The sequence below is a fragment of the Gopherus flavomarginatus genome, chromosome 3 (genome assembly GCF_025201925.1).
Source record: "Gopherus flavomarginatus isolate rGopFla2 chromosome 3, rGopFla2.mat.asm, whole genome shotgun sequence".
Lineage (NCBI taxonomy): Eukaryota > Metazoa > Chordata > Testudines > Testudinidae > Gopherus > Gopherus flavomarginatus.
The window spans coordinates 61,254,790-61,276,494 of record NC_066619.1 but is presented as its reverse complement, the minus strand read 5'-3'; the positions used below and the strand labels follow the sequence as shown (position 1 = coordinate 61,276,494).

General features: G+C 45.3%; 1 protein-coding gene across 4 annotated transcripts in view; it reads left to right on the top strand.

Annotated features, from left to right (window-relative positions):
• Positions 1-21,705, top strand: part of MCTP1 (multiple C2 and transmembrane domain containing 1) — a 543,194-nt gene that overhangs the window by 442,190 nt on the left and 79,299 nt on the right. For all 4 annotated transcript variants that reach the window (XM_050943873.1, XM_050943875.1, XM_050943872.1 and 1 more), the window contains 2 exons: positions 5,874-5,983; positions 9,256-9,365. In XM_050943873.1, the coding sequence (XP_050799830.1) occupies positions 5,874-5,983; positions 9,256-9,365 (220 nt within the window). The remainder of the gene's footprint in view (positions 1-5,873; positions 5,984-9,255; positions 9,366-21,705) is intronic.

Below are 21,705 nucleotides of genomic sequence, written 5' to 3'. Positions count from 1 at the left end.
ACCATGAGTGAATAATCCTTTTTATTTTTGCCCCTTTTCCTTTTTTAAAATATAGGCTTCAGGGTTGCCCTTTAGCTCCCCCAAAAAATGGTGCTAGAGCAGTTCTTCTTTTCTTAAATCACTGGAAGTATGGTCCAGTGGTAGGGCATGGGATGCAGGTGAGCTGGGTTATATTCTGTCTGTGTCTAATAAGGATCATCAGTGTGATCTGGGAGAAATCATTTAACTTTCTTCCTCAGATTCACTATATCTAAAATAGAGAGATAGTTGAAAATCATTATATCAGTGCCAAGTGGTTTTATTTGTCAGGCAGTATATCCACTGTAAACCACAATATATGAGAAGACCCTCTCAATCCTTACTCTGAATTCCCTTCCTTTTGCGAATTCAAGTCAGACCAATATTAATTTGACATTTTTTGTAGTTTATTCTTAAACCCATCCCTCGCCAAACATCTTGCTTTTTGAGTTACCTTAAGCCTACTGCAAACAAACAAATCATAGAAATTAAATAGTAATAAAACTGTTGTTGGCTTCATATCATAAATTTTATCCAGTATTTAAATGGCAATTATTTCCAGAAACGTGGCAATTGTAGCCAAACAAATGATCAAATTGATTCTCGTCACAGTCCATCTTTGTCTGGAAAGGAAATGCCAGTAGTATTTGAAAAATGGATTATTAAGGACCCTGGTTCTCTGAAGGTGGCTCATATGTTCTATTTGCTAACACAGCATCTTACTGGAAAAAAAAAAAGTGCAGCTTTTCCCTATCCCAGATTATTTTCTCTACAAATCTTTGGAGCAGGGCATGTGGAACTGGTTTAAGCAAAGCCAAACCCTGATCCTTCTGACTGCCTCATCTTTCCTGTGTTGTTTTGGCTATGGCTGCCTCAGAATATGTCAACAAATTTCCTCTAAGCTCAGAAGATGGGGGGAAAGAATGGTGATTCTCTGTCTCTCTTTTTTTTTTTTTTTTAAGGGAATAATTTAGAACAGACATGCTTTCAAAAATGGTACAAGTTTGTCTTTTAAAATATTTGTAAAGAAAAATAGCCTTGGGATCTCCTAAAGTAATCCCTGTTGAGTTTTGGAGACGTCACGAAGGGCATTGTTTTTATTACATAGCTATAATTCTTTTCTCACACAATTTGGTTATAAATCAAGATACATTTATAATGAAAGCAGCATCTGAGAATGTAAACTGAAGAAGCAAAGCTACATATAATATAAAGAGCAGAAAGCAGCTGGGCTGAAGTGTGGTTTATTTGTTTCCTACTATATTAAAAAACAGATTTCTTTTCATGTTAAGTCTGTATCCACAAAAACAATGAGGAGTCTGGTGGCACCTTAAAGACTAGCAGATTTATTTGGGCATAAGCTTTCATGAATAAAAAAAACCACTTCTTCGAATGCATGGAGTGAAAATTACAGATACAGGCATAAATATATTGACACATGAAGAGAAGGGAGTTACCTTACAAGTGGAGAACCAGCGTTGATGAGGCCAATTCAGTCAGGTTGGATGTGGTCCACGCCCAATAACTGATGAGGTGGCGTCAATACCAAGAGAGCGAAAATTGCTTTTGTAGTAAGCCAGCCACTCCCAGTCCCTATCCAAGCCCAAATTAATGGTGTTAAATCTGCAAATGAATTTTAGTTCTGCAGTTTCTTTTTGAAGTCTGTTTTTGAAGTTGTTGTTTGTTTTTGAAGGATGGCTACTTTAAAATCTGTTATAGAATGTCCAGGGAGACTGAAGTGTTCTCCTACTGGCTTTTCTATGTTACCATTCCTGATGTCTGATTTGTGTCCATTTATTCTTTTACGTAGAGACTGTCCGGTTTGGCCAATGTACATGGCAGAGGGGCGGGGCATTGCTGGCACATAATGGCATATATCACATTAGTAGATGTGTAGGTGAATGAGTTCCTGATGGTGTGGCAGATGTGGTTGGATCCTCTGATAGTGTCGCTAGAGTAGATATGGGGACAGAGTAGGCAATGGGGTTTGGCCATGTACATTGGCCAAACTGGACAGTCTCTATGTAAAAGAATAAATGGACACAAATCACACATCAGGAATGGTAACATAGAAAAGCCAATAGGAGAACACTTCAACTCCCCTGACATTTTATAACTGATTTAAAGTAGGCATACTTCAACAAAAAAAACTTCAAAAACAGACTTCAGTATTGTTGGGTGGGCTAAGGGTACTACTGTTTCATTTTTGCTTGATCAATACATTATTTGAACTAACAGCAATACGGTTATTAACCTCACAAATGAATTGAGGATACAATCTGACTTATAAGTGGGTTCAAAATGACTTGCATGTTTTGCATCCCCTGGTATTTACAACTTTTACAGTATACTGAATCATTAGAAATAGTTTTGTCATATATACCCCTCATATGATTGCTGCATTACAGCCAACCCATCTTTTGTGCCTCAATTCTTTTAATGTCTTCAGAAGAAATCTTGACAGTGCAGTTTTTGAACCAGTGTCACTAGAGAATCTTTGGATGTTTAAACACTAGATGATATTTCCCTTATCCAAGCTGGTTTATAAGGAAAAAAGCAAAAAAATGACACTATAAGAAATATACCAATGCATTTTCTGCTCATAAACTATTGAACATTAGTGGAAAAAGTAAGAAATATTAGAATGCAACACAGAGCAATTCCATTACCTACTGTGGTTTTCGGTCAGATACAATATATAAAGACTAATTACTTCATTCATAGGGGACCATGTTAGCATGTACTTTGTAATGGAAGAAGTTTTAAAGTAAAAAATTTCTATCCAAACATTTTGCTTTTCAAAACTTTGCTAACCCTGAAAAGCATCTTTTTAAACAGAACGCTTCTAAGAAAATACATTATAGGCAGGATGACAGTGAATCAATCCATTAGTACATTTTTGGCCTATTTATCAAACTTCCAAATCATGTGTGTTCTGAGAAAGGCCAAGAGAAAATGACTTTTAGCCACTGTAGTGGTAGAGTCATTACATGCAGCATTTTTCAGGGGTAGAATCTGACTCCATATGGATCTGATGCTATGTGGCTACTGGGTGAGGATTCTTGGGAGAGTCTCCTGGGGGAAGAGAGCAGAGTATCAACATGGGACATACCTTGTGAGGAGTGGTCCTTCAGGTGCATATCTGCTTAGCCTACTAGTTGTCAGTTTCATCTGTTCCGCTGACTAAGGGTTCCTTCAGCAGACAAAAAAAAAAGAAAAAAGAAAAAATGTTGCTGTTAGCAAAATCATCAGCATGAAAAGGACTTGTAAGGGATGATTCCTAGTTTTCAGAGGCCAATGGTCACCCTGTTTTGGTCATTTCACACACACACACACACACAAAAAATCAAGTTAATTAAAAGTTGAAAAAGATAATGAAATTGGATGTATGCTCAATTAGATCTTTATATTAACACTAGGTGCATGCTGTCACGTGGGTATAATTCATAAAGTGGAAAAAAGACAAAAATGGCTGCGAACTTAAAAATTGGATGGCCATGGACTGCAAGTCTGTGATGATTGAACCTGATGATATTCAGAACAAAACAAGAATTCTCAACCATGCTTGTAGCTGTTTTCATTGCTTCACACTGACTGTACAGAGACAAGGTGGGTCAGGTAATACCTTTTATTGGACCAACTTCTGTTGGTGAGAGAGACAAACTTTTGAGTTTACATGGAGCTGCTCTTCTCCAAGACCTGAAGAAGAGCTCTGTGTGAGCTTGAAAGTTTGTTTCCCTCACCAACAGAAGTTGGTCCAATAAAAGATATTACTTCACCCACCTTGTCTCTCTAATATCCTGGGACCAACGTGGCTACAACACAGACGTTCTAGGCTTCAGAGTGACAACACAGAGTGACAATCCTGGAATCTTCTTATGTAGATAAAGTAATGGCTCTATGAATCAAAATCCAGTACAGCTTGGAAACCTGGCTAAGGAAGTAACCAAACTACCATACAGAATGCCACCTCTCCTGGGAAGAGGATGTATGCTCATTTGCTAAATTCAGTGGAATGATTGTTGAGGTCACCAGTATGTCTGACAGTTTAAACACACATCTGTTTGCTGCTAAATACTGTACACAGGTTTGTCTGGGGATGTCATAAACAGATAGTTAAGGATTAATGTCTCTTTTACCTGTAAAGGGTTAACAAACAGGGAACCAAACACCTGACCAGGGGACCAATCAGGAGACAAGATACTTTCAAATCTCGGTGGAGGGAAGCCTTTCTTTGTGTTTTTTGGGTTTGGCTTTGTTCTTTCTGGGTTCTGAGAGTAACCACACGTACCTACAGCCTCTCTAATCTTCTGGTCAAATTTAGTAAGTACAAAAGGTAGAAAGGCGGTTTAGTCTTTTTGACTGTTTTTTCTTTATTTGCAAATGTGTATCTGGCTGGTAGAAATTTAATGTGTATCTGGCTGGTAGAGTTCTAATGTGTATTTGGCTGAAAGTATTTTAAATTGTATTTCTGCTGGAGGAGGCTTTTTCTCCAGTTTCTATAAGCTGACAGACCCTGTAACTTTTACCATCTAAATTGCAGAGATAACTTTTACCTTTTTTCTTTCTTTTTATTAAAATTTTTGCTTAAGACCTGTCTGATTTTTCCCCTTGTTGAGGCTCAAGGGAACTGAGTCTGTACTCACCAGGGAATTGGTGGGGAGAAGGGAAAGGTGAATTTCCTCTTTGTTTTAGATTCACGGAGTTTGAATCTGTATTGCCTCTGAGTGAAGGGAAAAGAGGAGGTGGGGAAGGTAACATTCCTTTCTGTGTGGTGATTCAAGGAGTTTGAATCACGGTGATCTCCTGGTGTACCCAGGGCAGGAAAGAGCTGGGAGGGAGGAAGGAGGGGGAAGGGAAATGGTTTATTCCCCTTTGTTGTGAGACTCAAGGAATTTGGGTCTTGGGGTCCCCAGGGAAGGTTTTTGGGGGGACAAGAGTGTATCAGGTACTGGAATTCCTGATAGGTGGCAGCTTATCAGATCTAAGCAGGTAATTAAGCTTAGAGGAATTCATGCTAGTACCCCAACTTTTGGACTCTAAGGTAAGGGGAAAGATACTATGACAGGGGAGACTGCACCTGCTGTGCTTTGGGTGTACCAGGATGTCCTAACAGGCTATAAATTTAATTGGAATGTTAAAAGATGATAGCAGCATAGTGGGTGCAGCAGAGGACCAGCAGGGCAAGGGCTTCTTTTTGTATATCTATAATACAAGCCTTCCTGTCACATTCAATTTAATTCATTTGGCATTTCCCAATAGCATCTCAGTCAAATTTAAAGTAATCCCTGCCCAACGGTGAGAGGAAGGGGAGAAAAATCGTATACAGAAACTTGACAAGTCATTTTCTAAAGTCAGCAGCCTGTCCTTAGGACCTGAAGTGTGTATGGTTTCTTACTCCCTGTACTTTCAAAGGAGCTTTTATCATCTTGAAATGTGGATACCCACATCAACTGGAGAAAGTACAGTCCTGAAATCTGAGATGTAATATAGCTGCCTGACTCTTATCACTGACCAGAGTTCATAGGATATGAAATTGGCATCCTCAATAAGCCAGAGAGCTGAACTTTTGAAATGTATTTAGGAACTGTTACAGTGACAGATGAAACTATGCTCCATTTTGTACATGGTTTATACAATGTCTGTACACAATATTCAAAGTAGAGGAAAATAATTGTGGTATCTAAGATACTGCCATGTGGTACGTTTTTCTAAATGCTGACTTTTTACTGATGAGCATTGTGTATGTCTGCAATATGTAGGATTTTGAAATTTACTTCAGAAAAATATAGGACAATGTGTATGGTCAAAGTTTTCACATAGTTATTGCTGCTACTTCCTTTTTATTTTTTTAGGATAGTGAAAGAAAAGGATTTATGAATAAACTCTATGCCATCCAGGAGGTGTGTGTCAGTGTCCAGAATGTCCTTGATGAAGTGGCTTCCTTTGGAGAAAGGATAAAGAAGTGAGTGCTGACACATTGGTTCTGGATTGCTCTCTGATGGTGCTCACGTTTTTTCCCTCTAACCAAGCTGCAAAACGTTATATTCTTTTGGCGGGGACGACAGTTTTGGATGACATATTGCTAAATCTCATCATTATTTACTTTGCTTTATGCTGGCCCTTGGATGCATGAAAGTCCTGTCATTTTAATTCTGGAATTTAGAAATATATGAATTGGAAAGAATCAGAACTGTGGCTTTGAAGTAAGAAATAAGACTGTCTTTCTGATGAGACATAACACTCTTTTTAACCCAGACATTTAAAAAAAATCAATACAAAGTCATGATAAAAGAAATAAGCAGTCCTAAATAAGAATTTCAGAGATTTTAAAGATACACATGTATTCTATTACTAGGAAGGTTTTATTTAGATCAAGTTACCTTGAAAACAATTTCTCATCCTATTTTATGTGTAATTTATAGTCTTTGTGCATAAAATATATGACTTACCAACATACTTAACCACTGCTTATTTTTTAAGATTTAAAACTATACAGCATATGTACAGGTTGTTTTTTAAAACAAAATTATGCAGTGTTTGCTTTTGATTGATGCTGGCCCATTAAAGGAAGTTTGGTATGTGTTTGACATGTTAAATGGATGAGTAATTTAATGTTTATTATTTGAGACCAGAAACATTCCATAAAGATTCTCTCATCTAAAAGACAGGACTAAATTCAACCTGGACTTGTCCCCCTAAGATGGAATGTTTGGTGCAAAGCATTCACAGTCTCCATTCTACTATGTCAGTGCAGCCAAAAAGGTAGAGAGCTGCGCTGATTCAGAGCATCCCCTCAACAGCCTCTACCAGCAAGGTTCCTGTGATACACTCAATGGACTCTAAAGCTGAGTGAAAATGAAAGCATTGTTTTCCTGCCTCATTTTGAATACTGTCCAGTGTCCGGCTTCACATCTCTGTACTAGATTTGGTGAATCTGGCCTAGGTAATCATTTATATTCCATGCTTATGAGATTGCAATATGTGCACAGTGATAGAGCCACAAAAGAAATACTCCCAGTGGAAGTTAATCAGAAGAAAAGGCATATTGGCAAGTGGCCAGTTTACAAGACATATGAGGCTTATGCTCTCAAATGCTGCTTTCCTTCACCTCTTAATAGGCTTGTAGAAAGTGTTTTAGAATCAAGATGTTTTGGGTTTAAGGTGTGAGGTTTGGGTGATGTGGGTGACCTGGATAAACAAGAGGTTAGAGTAGGTGATCTGATGGTCCCTTCTGGCCTTAAACTCTGTGACTCTGTGAGAACAGTGTTACAGAAAGTTATAGTCTATGAATTTCAGAACAAAGGCTTTAAAAGGAAAACCTGAGAGCTCTTCCAGTGGGAGTATGTGTGTAAAATAATGCATTATGCAACTTTAAACCAGGCCAGATGCACACCAGCAGAGGTAGTCACAGACACTTTATATTGTGCAAACTCTAAAAACGAGCCTCCTTTTGAAAGAAACCTTTCATTAAAAGGCTGCACAAGGAAGTCATCTTGATTATTTTGTTAAATTGTGCATTTTGGAATTAGATATTTTTGCTCCATTGTATAAGAAAGCAACATAACTTGCTAAACAAGTGAGATTAATGACACTTCCAATAAATCTTCGTAATTTGTTCCTAAAAATGTAAAAGGAAAATTGTACTGAATACAGTGCTAACACAGCACATACGGAGGTTTGCTAAGTGAGGAGCCAGTGTTCCCACACATGGGGTGTCTGTGATCCACAGCACCCAAGGTGAGTCGCAAGAATGTGAGCAGACCCTCAACCTTCTGTTCCCCCCGAATACATGCAGAAGAAGGGAAAAGAGCAGGTGTCCCCCAGGATTTAGGGAATGATCCTACAGCAATTGACACTTACATAATGTTCACTCTGGAGACATGTCAAAATTGCTGGGAAGGAAAAAGACAAACACAACCAAAAGAAGCCGGAGATCATTATGAAAAATTATAACTAGCAGCTCAGACAACAGTAATTATTTAACCACAGAAGCCAGAATGATTTAGCCAAAATGATCCATTATTAATAATAATTTAAAGGGACACTGTCAACCTTTTTAGAGCCAAAAGCATACTATTCTTATGGGAAGACAAATGCTAGGGAGCATTCTTGGAGTGGTGGTGATTTTTATATAACAATCCCTTTTAACCAAACTCCATTTAAAAAAAGCTCCCCAGGGATTTTTTAAAATTGGCCATCTGGCCTTCATCTCTTCACTGCACTTTAGGGTGGGAGACCCACAACTTAGCTGTTTCCAGACTCAGGCTCTACAAAACTGGCTGTTCAGCAGATCTTTATTACACTTTGAGATCTGGGACACACACTTAGGGTTTTTTTAAGCTGAAGGTTTGCTGTGACAACCCATTTCCCTGAAACTTCTATTGGAGCCCAGTCCCTCTGTTTTTCCTTTGTCTTTGAATGAATAATGCCCTTCCCATTTTTTTGAGATTGGAACAGCTTGTTTCCTTATTGTAATTTGTTCTCTTTGTCCACTCCCTTCTTTTGTTTTCCCCACCCCTTTTTTTCTCCTTTCCTTTGCTGCCCTGCTTCTGTCTTTTTTCCTTCCCTATCCTCCCTATATTGTCCCTCACCTTCAGCAAAACCCGTCGTACCTACCTTTCCCTAACCCCTAACAGTAATGTGAAAAGGTTGCCTACCTTGCACATAGGCACACTTTTCACTCAGTCTTCCCCCACTGTGATTGAACGATCACTGACAGGGAGTGCTGGTACATGTTAAACAGAGAAAGATGTGCCCTCTGATCAGCTTTTAATTTCTTTCTCTGACCACGTATATCAGACAGAGTACAGGGGAGAATCAGATCAGACGACCGAAGCAGCATTGTATAATACTCTCATTCCAGTTAAGACTGGAGGGATGCCTCGGACTCTATTGGAGCAAGTGAACAGAGGACAGGGATCTGGGGCTTAAATAGGGGAAAGTACTGGAACTCCTAAGGCCATAAGCACTGGTTTTCAGCTTGCATGCAGGCACTTATAGATGCCATCCTGCATGGGATAGAGAGTCTAAGCCCCAGTTTCATCTTCTCAGGGGGTGGAATCAAACACAAGATCTCCAACGTATTTAGCATCCATGCATTCATATGCAGTTTCAGTCCTCTCACTGCTGAAGACTGTTCCATTTACAGAGTTGTAGTCTGCCTGCCCATTGTTTGTTCTCTTATTAGTTTTGTGAAGTGATTAGACTTCTGACTTATGTTAATTTTTCATTCAGTACATTCAACTGGACTGTCCCATTCTTAAGCTGGCTGGCAATTGTTGCCCTCTGTATGTTCACAGTCATCCTGTATTTCATTCCACTGAGATACATTGTCCTTGTCTGGGGTAAGTAAAGCCTTTTTTTAACTGTCTGTGCCACTTAGAACAAACTGTTTTTTAAGGTATGAGTTATACTGTCAGTAGTTTTCAGTATTTATGGTCATGAAGCTATTCCATGATGGAAACAGACAAGTTAGTTAAAAATCACAACTGTGTAAAGATTTAGGCCCACTTGCAAAATGCATTTTTCTTGTCTGGCAGTCTAGACTTCATCATACTATAAACATGTAGCCATGAGGATTTTTCATATATCAAAGTGTAGCTTTGTCTGGATATTACTCTGATTTATTTTCACCACTTATACACAAACGGGCATTTCAATCTATATAGTGCATTTAGGACAATATGTTTTTGCTGCAGCACTTTATCTTGTGTAAGTATACGTAAACATAGTGCTTAGACACCTGCTTAAAGGGTCACCTTTGGAATAACAAAAACATATATGCTATTTTACTGGTGGATAATGAACAAAAGTGGGTTGGCTTTTTTATTTTTTTTAAAGGAGACCGCTTAACCTCTCATATAGGTTTGTGTATTTTCTTTATACTGATTTAGAAAAGCTACTGAACAGTATATCAGTTATAAAGATTGTTCAGTGTTTTCGATCATATATTTTTAACACACCCCCACCTCTGTAGCGGCTGTACCTGCATTCTGTAAGTACACACCCTGTACAGAGAGAATTCTCATTTAAGTCTATGGGAGTGACTACCTTTTCTTTTCTGGAAAAACTCATGCCTTGAAGAATTCAATGTTCAGACTCCATGGACAACATATAAAATCAGTAAAATGACTCCAAATAGTTTATTTTCTTATATCTGAATCAGGGTTAGGAAACTTGAAGCAAACTGGGTGGAGGCAGAATATTCTGAGTCCTTACACATGAATGAAATGACACCAAAATTGATTATACAGTTCAGAAAACTTGTATTTGATGAGCGATGAACACAGAAGAAACATGGAGCAGTTAAGAAGTTTTAGGGGACAAAAATCTATACAAATGAAAGAGGCAGGTATGAGGTGTCTCATGTTCAAGGATTTCATCTTACTTTTTACTTTTCTACTGCTAACCTACCCTTGCTATGAGACACAGTCTTTTAGTTTGTTTCCAAAATTGCATTTTTCCCACATAGACCAGGTGATAGACATTTGTGACAGAAGTTTAAACTGTTGACTGAAGTCCAGAAAACTGCTCTTGAAATGGAACCCAGCAAACACACACACCTTTTCACTTTATTTGGCGTTTCTACCCTCATTGTGTATATTCAACTCCTCTTCTCATTCCTTTTTTTTGCATTTAAAAGCAAATGCTTATTTTTATTTGGTTTTAGTGAAAGAAAGGTGGTCACCTCCAGGAAAGTAGTTTCTGAGCTGCTTTGCAAATTCATATGGCCATGCTGCTGTTTAGTGAGGCAGCCCTTCTCCTTAAGAAATTTCCTCCAGGCAATGTCAGATAGCATCTGCATTGCTACATTTTCCTCTTTTGCACCCACTGAAGACTTTTTCTAGGAGACTCTTCATTCCAAAGGATTCTTTTTTCTTCCTCTGAATAAACTAAGAATTCTCAAACTTGTCCAGTGTCTCTTCTGGACCACCTGCAAGCTAATTCTGTTAAAAATTGTGCAGCATCCCTGTGGCCAACACAGCTGCTTATATGGAAAAACGATGTTAGAAAGTATTTGATGTATTTTTAGCTCTTATCAAAATGCTTCATCTTAAATGTTTTGAAAAGGCTTAATCACATCATTTCCTCTTGCTCGCCATTTCAGCTTCCCTCCCATCCATTTTGTTTTTCTTCTCTTCTCCTTCCCCCTACATGCTGTCTCATTGCTGTACAGTCCTCTGCTTCACCCACTCCTTTTCACATGGTGCATGGTTCCCTTCTTGCTGAACACATCTCTCCTAATGGCGGCTCTTGTCTGGCTGCAGTCTCCAATCATAGCAACTCCTGTCTCTTACTCCTCCTGTGTGATAAGGCTAATGGGAGAATCCTAGGTTTGTTCCTCTTTATTTATAGCTATTTTTACAGATATCCAGGCTCTTCTGGTGCTACCAAGAAGCAGCTGATTCCATGTGATTTGCCAGCTATTCCTTAACCAACAGGTGGTCCAAGATCAGTCTGAGAAGGTCTGGGATAGACAATTGATTTCTCAGTGCCTCCATGCTGAATTGGGTCCCGTCAAATGGATGTGGCTGGATCTCAGATACCCTATTCACCAATTTTAGTAAGGGCTGGAATTTCACAACGTACACCAGTTTCCAAATTCTTCCCCCCAGGGTGCAGCTTTCTCCTCTCCTCACATTCTGCACTGCAGGGCAGTTGTGTAGGATTGTGGATTCACTCTGTGGAAGGCCAGTGGTGTTACCACTACTGCTCTGCTATACACATTCTGCCAAGGGCATGAAGCTTCATAACCTGGCTAGAGTTTCATAGATGATCTGCCAGCAAAGGCTGCCTGAATGAGAAACTGAATCAGCTTACGTCCCAGCTAGCTTGGTCCCAAAACCCACAGAGCAGGCCCAGTTCATTTTGAGTGCTGTCCCAGCTTGCTCTGGCTGATGTGGGATTCTGGGAGGCTTGTGCCATTGTGGGCCCTGCTTTGGACATATTTTGTTTCCACAGCCCACAAACTGGGCCTTTACATGCTATTACCCAGGGAGCCCTCCGTGGTGATTCAGATCCAGTGTCTAATATGCAATAGCAATTGTAATTGAGAAATGCTGTTTTAGCTTAGTCTTGGTAAGATGGGCATGGTGCCTTTGAACTTCAGTTGCTGATTTGAATAACCCAGTACAGCTTTTCTTTTTGTGGAAAAATAAACTATCAAACCTTCCATTCTAAGAATATTCCTAAGTCAAAATACAGTATATTTTAAAAAATCCACAACAGAACTGTGACAGGAGCTTGAATCTGACAGTATTGCCTGAGAGTTCTGAAGCAGAGGAGTAAAGATCATTACCTTGATTTACTGCAAAGTGCCAGAAGGTAAAAAAAGACGGTTACTCACCTTTGTAACTGTTGTTCTTCGAGATGTGTTGCTCATATCCATTCCAGTTAGGTGTTCGCGCTGTGCGTGCACGTTCGTCGGAAACTTTTTACCCTAGCAACTCCAGTGGGCTGGCAGGTCGCCCCCTAGAGTGGCGCCGCCATGGTGCCTGATATATACCCCTGCCGGCCCACCCGCTCCTCAGTTCCTTCTTGCCGGCTACTCCGACAGTGGGGAAGGAGGGCGGGTGTGGAATGGATATGAGCAACACATCTCGAAGAACAACAGTTACAAAGGTGAGTAACCGTCTTTTCTTCTTTGAGTGATTGCTCATATCCATTACAGTTAGGTGAATCCCAAGCCATACCTAGGCGGTGGGGTCGGAGTGAGAAGTCGCGGCATGGAGCACTGCAGATCCGAAGGCCGCATCCTCTCTGGACTGCTGGACCAGGGCGTAGTGGGCAGCAAAGGTGTGGACCGATGACCAGGTCGCTGCCCGACAGATCTCCTGGATGGGCACGTGGGCGAGGAAAGCCAACGACGACGCCTGCGCCCTGGTAGAGTGTGCAGTCACACGGCCCGTAGGAACATGAGCCAAGTCATAGCAGGTCCTGATACAGGACGTTACCCACGAGGATAACCTCTGCGAGGAAATGGGAAGCCCCTTAACGCGGTCCGCTACTGCCAAGAAAAGCTGGGGGGATTTGCGGAAGGGTTTGGTCCTCTCCACATAAAACATGAGAGCCCGACGGACATCAAGCGAGTGGAGTTGTTGCTCCCTGTGTGAGGAATGAGGCTTCAGGAAAAAAACGGGGAGGAAGATCTCCTGGTTGACGTGAAAGGCTGAGACCACCTTGGGGAGAAAGGCAGGGTGCGGTCTCAGCTGCACCTTATCTTTATGGAAGACCGTATACGGGGGATCTACTGTGAGCGCCCGGAGTTCCGACACCCGTCTAGCTGAGGTAATGGCTACTAGAAAGGCAGTCTTCCAAGAAAGATAGAGCAGGGAGCAAGTCGCTAACGGCTCAAAGGGGGGCCCCATGAGCCAAGTCAGAACCAGGTTAAGATCCCAGGTAGGGGCAAGGGATCGGACGTTGGGGTATAGACATTCCAGCCCCTTAAGAAATCTAGTCACCGTCGGGTGAGAGAAAACGGAGCGGCCATCCCCACCCGGGTGAAAGATGGAGATAGCCGCCAGGTGAACCCGAAGGGACGATATCGCCAGGCCCTGTTGCTTGAGGGACCAAATATAGTCCAATATATTGGCAACCGAAACTTCCATAGGGAGGAAACTCCTCTCCGTGCACCAACAGGAGAAACGCTTCCACTTGGCCGAGTACGTCGCTCTAGTGGAAGGCTTCCTGCTGCCCAAGAGTACCTCACGTACCGGGGTAGAGCAGTGTAACTCGGATCCGGTCAGCCACGCAGGAGCCACGCTGCTAGGTGCAGCGACTGGAGGTCCGGGTGACAGAGAGTACCGTGGTCCTGGGTGATCAGGTCCGGGTGAAGGGGCAGGGGGACTGGGTTGGCTATGGCCAGGTCCAGCAACATGGGGTACCAATGCTGCCCGGGCCATGCTGGGGCTACCATAATCACGCAGGCCCTGTCCCTGCGCACCTTCAGAAGGACCTTGTGGACTAGTGGGAATGGAGGGAACATGTTGTCGGTGAATACCGTGACACAATGACCTCGAAGCTGGTGACAGAACGTTTGACAAGCAAGGCGGACCGCTCTCAACTCCTGCATGTTGATGTGTAGATCGACCTCCTGCGGGAACCACAGGCCCTGTGTCCTCAGGGTTCCCAGGTGGGGCCCCCAGCCGAGATCTGAGGCATCCGTTGTTAGGGACACCGAGGGCTGGGGTGGGTGAAATGGGAGCCCCACACACACGACGGACTGGTCTAGCCACCAGCCGAGGGAATCCAACACGCCCTGGGGGATTGTGACAAGCGTGTCTAGCAACTGTCTGGCCGGCCGGTATTGTGCGATGAGCCAAGATTGGAGGGGCCTCATGCGGAGTCGTGCATACCCTGTCACAAACGTGCAGGCCGCCATGTGGCCTAACAGGGTTAGGCATGTCCTTATAGAGGTCAAGGGGGCCGCCAGCAAGTGCTGAACGATGGTCGACAGCGACTGGAACCTGGGCAACGGTAGAAGGGCCCTGGCCAAGGTGGAGTCCAGGACGGCCCCAATGAACTCTACCCTCTGCGAGGGGAGCAGAGTGGACTTGTCCACATTGATCATGAGGCCCAAGGTAGCAAACAGGCCAGTGATCCTGCGGACTGGCTGCGGACCTGCAGCTCTGAGGTGCCCCGAATCAGCCAATCGTCGAGGTAAGGGAACACGTGAATGCGACTGCGTCGAAGATGTGCGACAACGACAGCCATGCATTTGGTGAATACCCTCGGGGCCGTAGAGAGGCCAAACGGGAGGACCGCGAATTGGTAGTGATGGCGGTCGACCACGAACCGAAGGAAACGTCTGCGGTATGGCCATATGGTGATATGAAAATAAGCGTCCTGCATGTCGAGGGCGGCATACCAGTTTCCAGGATCCAGAGATGGGATAATGGTCCCCAGGGATACCATGCGGAACTTCAACTTCACCAGATATTTGTTGAGTTCCCGCAGGTCGAGGATGGGTCTGAGGCCTCCCTTGGCCTTGGGGATCAGAAAGTAGCGGGAATAAAACCCCTTGCCCTTCTTGTTCTCCGGAACCGCCTCTATGGCTCCTTTGTCGAGGAGCGTCTGCACCTCCTGGCGGAGGAATTGCTCGTGAGAGGGGTCCCTGAAGAGGGACGAGGGTGGGGGGCGGGAGGGAGGAAAGGACATAAACTGCAGACGGTATCCCGTCTGCACCGTGCGTAAGACCCAGCGGTCCGATGTTATTTGGGTCCACGCCTGGAGGAAAAACGAAAGGCGGTTGGAAAACTGGGGGGGAAGGATCCGTGGGGGAAACTGGTACTACGCCCTCGGGCGCACCTTCAAAACGAAGGTTTGGGTCCAGGTGGGGCTTTAGAGGAGCTTTGGTTCTGCCCCCCTTGATTCCCCGACTGTCTGCGCCTGCCATTTCTGCCGCGGCGCCTATTGAGGTCCTGCCGCTGGCGGAACTGGGGGTACGGCCGGCGCTGCTGCTGTTGTTGCGGCCGGAAGGGTCTGTGTTGTGTCCCGGGCATGTGCATCCCAAGGGAGCATATAATGACCCGATTATCCTTCAGACTTTTTAGTCTGGGGTCTGTCTTCTCCGAGAACAGGCCCTGGCCTTCGAACGGGAGGTCCTGGATGGTATTTTGGAGCTCCAGTGGAAGGCCAGAAACCTGAAGCCAGGAGATGCGGCGCATTGTCACCCCCGAGGCGAGGGTACGAGCAGCCGAGTCCACAGCGTCCAAGGAGGCCTGCAACGAGGTTCTTGCAACCTTCTTGCCCTCGTCAAGAATTGCCGCAAATTCTTGATGCGCCTCCTGTGGCAACAGCTCTTTAAACTTATCCGCTGCCACTCAAGAGTTAAAGGCATAGCGGCTAAGAAGGGCTTGCTGGTTGGACACCCTGAGCTGAAGGGCCCCCACCGAATACAACTTGCAGCCGAGGAGGTCCATACGCCTGGCCTCCTTGGATTTGGGAGCTGGGGCTTCTTGTCTGTCGCTCCCTCTCATTCACCGACTGCACCACGAGGGAGCACGGTGTCGGGTGAACGTGGAGGTACTCATAGCCCTTGGAGGGGGCTATGTACTTCCGCTCGACACCCCGTGCAGTAGGGGGGATGGAGGCCGGCGATTGCCAGATCGTATTGGCGTTGGCCTGGATCGTCCAAATAAAGGGCAGGGCGACCCTGGTGGGAGCATCAGAGGAAAGGATGCTGACGACGGGATCCTCGATCTCGGAGACCTCCTCAGCTTGCAGGCTTAAGTTCTGCGCTACGCGCCTGAGGAGGTCCTGATGTGCCCTGAGATCTAGTGGAGGAGGGCTAGAGGAAGAGGTGCCTGCCACAGCCTCATCGGGAGAAGACGACGAGGAGACCCCTGGCAAGAGAGTGTCCAGCGGGGGGTCTGTCTGAGCCCTTGCCTCTGACTCCGGAGGGAGCTCAGGGTCTTGCTGTTTTGACCCGTCCTCTCCGTCCGGGGGGGGAGGGGGCGAGACAGCGACGCCTCTGGCGCCCTGTGCTCCGTCGTCGCAGGCCTAGGAGGAAGCTGCTGGGGGCCCTGGGCTTGGTGATACGCCCAGGGTGTCCAGAACCCCCACTGCTGCGGTCCCTGGTCCTGTTGAGGAGGGTCTTGAAAAAGGGCCGCTTGCCTGTCTGTGCCGAGTGCGTAAACACTGTCCGCCTGCGACGACACAGACGGCTGTCTGGAAGGCCATGGAGGGGCCGACCGCGGCTGGTAAGAATCTCCTCGTCCTGGCGCCGAAGATGTTCTCGGTGCCGGGGACTGGTACCGGGAGTCATACCGGTGCCGGGATCGGGACCGGGGTCTGTCTTGGACTCGGTGCCGGGATCGGGACCGGTACCGGCCACTGACTCGGTGCCGGGATCGGGACCGGGACCTGCCACCGACGCGGTGCCAGGAGGTCGACTGGGGAACTGATCGACGGCGGGAATGGCTCCTAGAGTCCCGGTGCCGGTATCGATGAATAGAGCCAGACCGGGACTGTCTGGAGGACGACCGGTGCCGCAAGTGCGACCGGTACCGCCGAGGGGAGCGGTGCCGGGACTGCGAGCGGCGCCGGGATCTGGAGCGACAGCGAGCGTGAGTCCCGAGACGGCGCTCTCATCGTCGGTTTGCCTCTGGACACAACCCGCACTGGAGGTACCGGGGGTGGAGGCTGAGTTGGCTCAGTCAGGGCAATTAGGTCCCGTGCCGAGGCGAAGGTCTCCGGCGTCGATGGGACCAATAGCTCAACCCCAGATCTTATGGGAGAGCTAGGCGGGACCGGACTCGACGGGATTCCCGTCGGTAGTGCCACGGCAGAGGCAGGTGCCGGGCGCTCCACTCGAGTCTGCCTGGATGGAGTTGCAGACTTCGAGGGCCTTGCTTCAGGACCCGGTGCCGGGGAAGGTCGGTGCCGGGGAGTCTTTCTGGTGCCGGCGCGGTCCGGTGCCGGTGTAGAGGTGACGGTCTGTGAAGCTGCCGGGTCGAGTGCCGCTTCCATAAGGAGAGTCCGCAGTCTCTGGTCTCTCTCCTTCTTTGTCCTAGGCTTAAAAGCCTTACAAATGCGGCACTTGTCCGAGATGTGCGATTCCCCCAGGCACTTTAAGCACGCGTCGTGGGAATCGCTGGTCGGCATTGGCTTCTTACAGGCCGCGCATTGCTTGAAGCCCGGCGAACCAGGCATGGGCCCGGTGCCGGGGAGGGCTACGGCCCAAACCGGCTAAAAAATATTTACACTATTATTTACAACTATTTACTATATTACTACTTAACTAACTACACTTAACTACTAACTACAACTATAAACAGTACAACGAAGGAGAGCTAGGGACGTGGAAGACAGCAAAGCCGTGCTCCACAGTTCCAACGACCGACACGGCGGTAAGAAGGAACTGAGGAGCGGGTGGGCCGGCAGGGGTATATATCAGGCGCCATGGCGGCGCCACTCTAGGGGGAGACCTGCCGGCCCACTGGAGTTGCTAGGGTAAAAAGTTTCCGACGAACGTGCACGCACGGCACACACACCTAACTGGAATGGATATGAGCAATCACTCGAAGAAGAACAAAACAGTTGCCACTAGAGCTGACTAGGAAATCAAATTTCCATTCTTCAGTAATGGAAAAGTTTTGAGAAAATTTGTCCCAATTGGGCCAAAGAGTCTTAAATTTTTCGTGAACTGAAGTTCTGCGATATTTAATTTCTGAAATACCAGAACATATTTCTGGAGTGAAATATGCTCCCCGGGACCCTTGGTGGTTGCTGACTGAAACTGACATGCAGTTTTGTAATCAGAAGCTGCTAGGGCTTCCAGGATACCCAGCTCCATGACAGTTCCTGAATGTTCACAGTTGAGGGTGCCATGGAGCCTGCCAGCCCCAGCAACGTATTGCATATTTCAGAAACATCTTGTTTTACTGTTTCTGGGATGAAATATTGTGAGATGTCAGGACTCTCCAGCTCTCTGGGCAGCTTGCTCCCCAGACTCCAGAAGTTGGGCAGCCAGCTGGCCCAAGAGGCTGATATCATGGCAGAGCTTCCCTGGAGCTGTCAACTCCAAAAGCCCTGGGATTCCAACTCTGAAGCAATTTTTCAGGCCACCTGCCAGGGAGCTGGGCAGGCAAGCTGGCAGGAAACTAAGCAGGTTTTTCACCGAAACGTGCCTAGCAGGCAGGTTTTGAAACATGACTGGCAAGGTAGGGTTCCATCGGAACCCTTCTCAAAAATCTACATGTTACCACAAAATGTTTTGCTTTTGACAAATTGGCATTTTCTAACAGAAAAATGTTCCATCTGAAAACTTCCAATCCCCTTTCAGTGTTACTGCTGAGATGAAAATTTAAGGAGGGGCTAGTTGGGGGAAAAATACTCTATGAGCACATTTAGAGACAGATACACTGTCTACACTACAAAGTTTCATCAGTGCAAGTTGCATCAGGAAACAGTCGCTGACTTTTGTATATCGCTTGGGTACTTGCACACTTGGGTGCTTTCGCTGGTGCTACACATACCCAACATAAGTGTTGCATCAGTGTAAAATCTGGCACACCATGGGTAGGGATCCCAGTGTGCCCTGTGCCACTGCCCAGCCCACTGTCTTTTGGGACATTCTTGCAGTGCTTTATGAGATATCAGTGATTTGCCTAGGGATTTCTGGGAGCGAGATCAAGTTACCCTCATGCTGCGTTATCCATCCTGAAATAATTTCTACATCCTATAATCTTCACACCTTTTAAAAAATCCCCACAGCCCATGCACTGCATTTTTGTCTCTGCCATCTCTCTGGCAGAAGCATGGATCCTTCACGGCTCAGCACCATTCTCAGGAGAGTTGCTAATAGAAGATGCAAAATTTGCCTGTATTTGCAGAACTTGAACCAGTACTACTACAACCAAGATTGTGATGAGGAAGATGAAGAAATGTTCAAACACAATAACCAGATACTCATGGGGATGATGAAAAAAATGCCAGGTGGCTGCTGGTGATTGTGGAGCCATTCCACATGGTGGATCACTGCTTATGGGCCTGAGAAACGAGGTCTGATTCATAGGATCTCATTGTAATGCAGGTTTGGGATGATTAGCAGTGGCTTCAGAACCCTTGGATGCGACAGGCCACACTCCAGTATCTGTGTGCTGAGCTTGCCCCAGACCTCCAGTACAGGGCCATCAGAATGAGCTATACTAACAGTGGAGAAGCAAGTGGCAATCATGATGTGGAAACTTGCAACGCCAGATTGCTGTCTGTCAGCTGGCAATCAGTTTGGAATTTGAAAATCCACAGTGGAGGCAGTTGTCATCAAGTATGTAAGGCCACTAAGCATCTCCTGCTACACAGGACTGTGATGCTGGGTAATGTACAGGAAATAGTGGCTGGATTTGCAGCAGTCGGGTTGTCGGACTATACTGGGGTGATACACAACATGCATATCCTTATTCAGGCACTAATCCACTTTGTCTTTGTGTACATCAACAGAAAGGGATACTCTTCCATGGTTATGCAAGTGCTAGTGGACCACCAGGGGCATTTAATTGATAGCAATATGATACTCTCATCTTTAAGAACACAAGACTTCTCAAAAAGCTGCAAGCAGGAACGTACGTCCATGACCACTGGATTACCACTGGTGATGTTGAAATGCTAACAGGGATTCTGGGGGACCCGGCCTACCCATTGCTACCCTGGCTCTTGAAGCTGTACACTGGCTACCTGAACAGCACCAAAAAAAGATTCAGCTACTAGCTCAGCAGGTAAAGACCTTGAATGTGCTCTTGGTAGACAGAAAGGGTGCTGGTGCTGTTTATTCACTAGCTAGGATCTCAGCAAGGCCAACATCTCCGTCGTTATAGTTGTTTATTGTGTATTACATAATATGTGAGGATGAAGGGGAAAAAGCTACTGTGAGGGTGGACTGAGTGTCTGCTGAATTTGAACAGCCAGATACATGGGCTAATAGAAGAGCCAACTGGAGATATATGGCTAAAGGAGGCATTAAAGAGACTCTTAACAGTCAACCATAATCATGGTGTCTGATGGTTTTATGAAAGTGACTGTCATGTGTACGAAGATTAAATATCAGTGGGTGTTTACACCAAGCATTACAGAATTCACAGCAGGAAGCAAACTAATAAAGATACAGTGTCTCCAAAAAAGAACGTTGTGTGCAAAGAAACAGACAACAAAATTAAGTCTTCTACCATCACTGTGAAAGGGTGAATCATACTTGAAAATGCCAAGTAAAAAGGAAGAAAAGAGTGATCATTAATATTCAAATATGTAAAACCTACTACAGTATAGTAGATTGTGGCTACATATGCACCCTGTGGTTTTCACAGTTCTGTATATGTGTAGCTATGATTCTTCTTCTTGTCCCACCCATGTGCAGTGGTAGGGATAAGGATGTAGACTAGGCTGCCATCTGGTACGTTGGGGGATGTAGCAAGCTGCGACTGTGGAGTTCTCCAATAACTGGAAAGGCTGCTGAGTCCAGGACCTTGGGAATGTAGGTCAATACTGTTCTGCAACATCTGAGTTTGCTGCCTTAGCAAATTCATGATGTCCTGGTGCGCTTCCCGCTGCACCTCTGTCTTTTTCCCTCTCCTGCAGCAACTGCTCTCTCCATTCTCAGTCTCTCATGGTCATATGGCTCCTCCCAAGCCCTATATTCACAGACTTGAGGCAGTAGAAGATGGGAGGGTGTCAGAGAGCAAGTCCTTCTGAATCCTCTTCTTTCTCCTAATCAGGGTCAGACATTCAGGGGCATCTTTCAAGGCCACTTTGTTAGAGGTTGCTGATTAAAACAGACAAAAACAGCACTGATATACAGTCACAATGGAAAGGGACAGATAAGTCTCAAAACTGTCTTACATTATCCCCCTACATACCTTTAATGTGAAATGTTCATTGTCACTTTAGCTTTGGAGCACCTCACTACAGCACCGCTCAGCAGCTCAAACCATGGTGAGTGTTCTGTTGCACTGAAGTCTTGATTATTTGGCACCCCTCTCTGGATACAGGTATAAGGGAAGTGCAGTGAATAATGGCACTGTTTTCACAGATGGTGGTGATTTTTTTGGCTCACTGCTCAGGATGACAAAGGCACAGAGAACCCAGCTGCAACTGACATCCCAAAGCCACCTGGTCCTGTATGCTGCTAGCCTGTTTATTGCAGCAGTGTCAGCCAAATTTCTTGCAGAGTGATGTGGGAAGGTCTCCTAT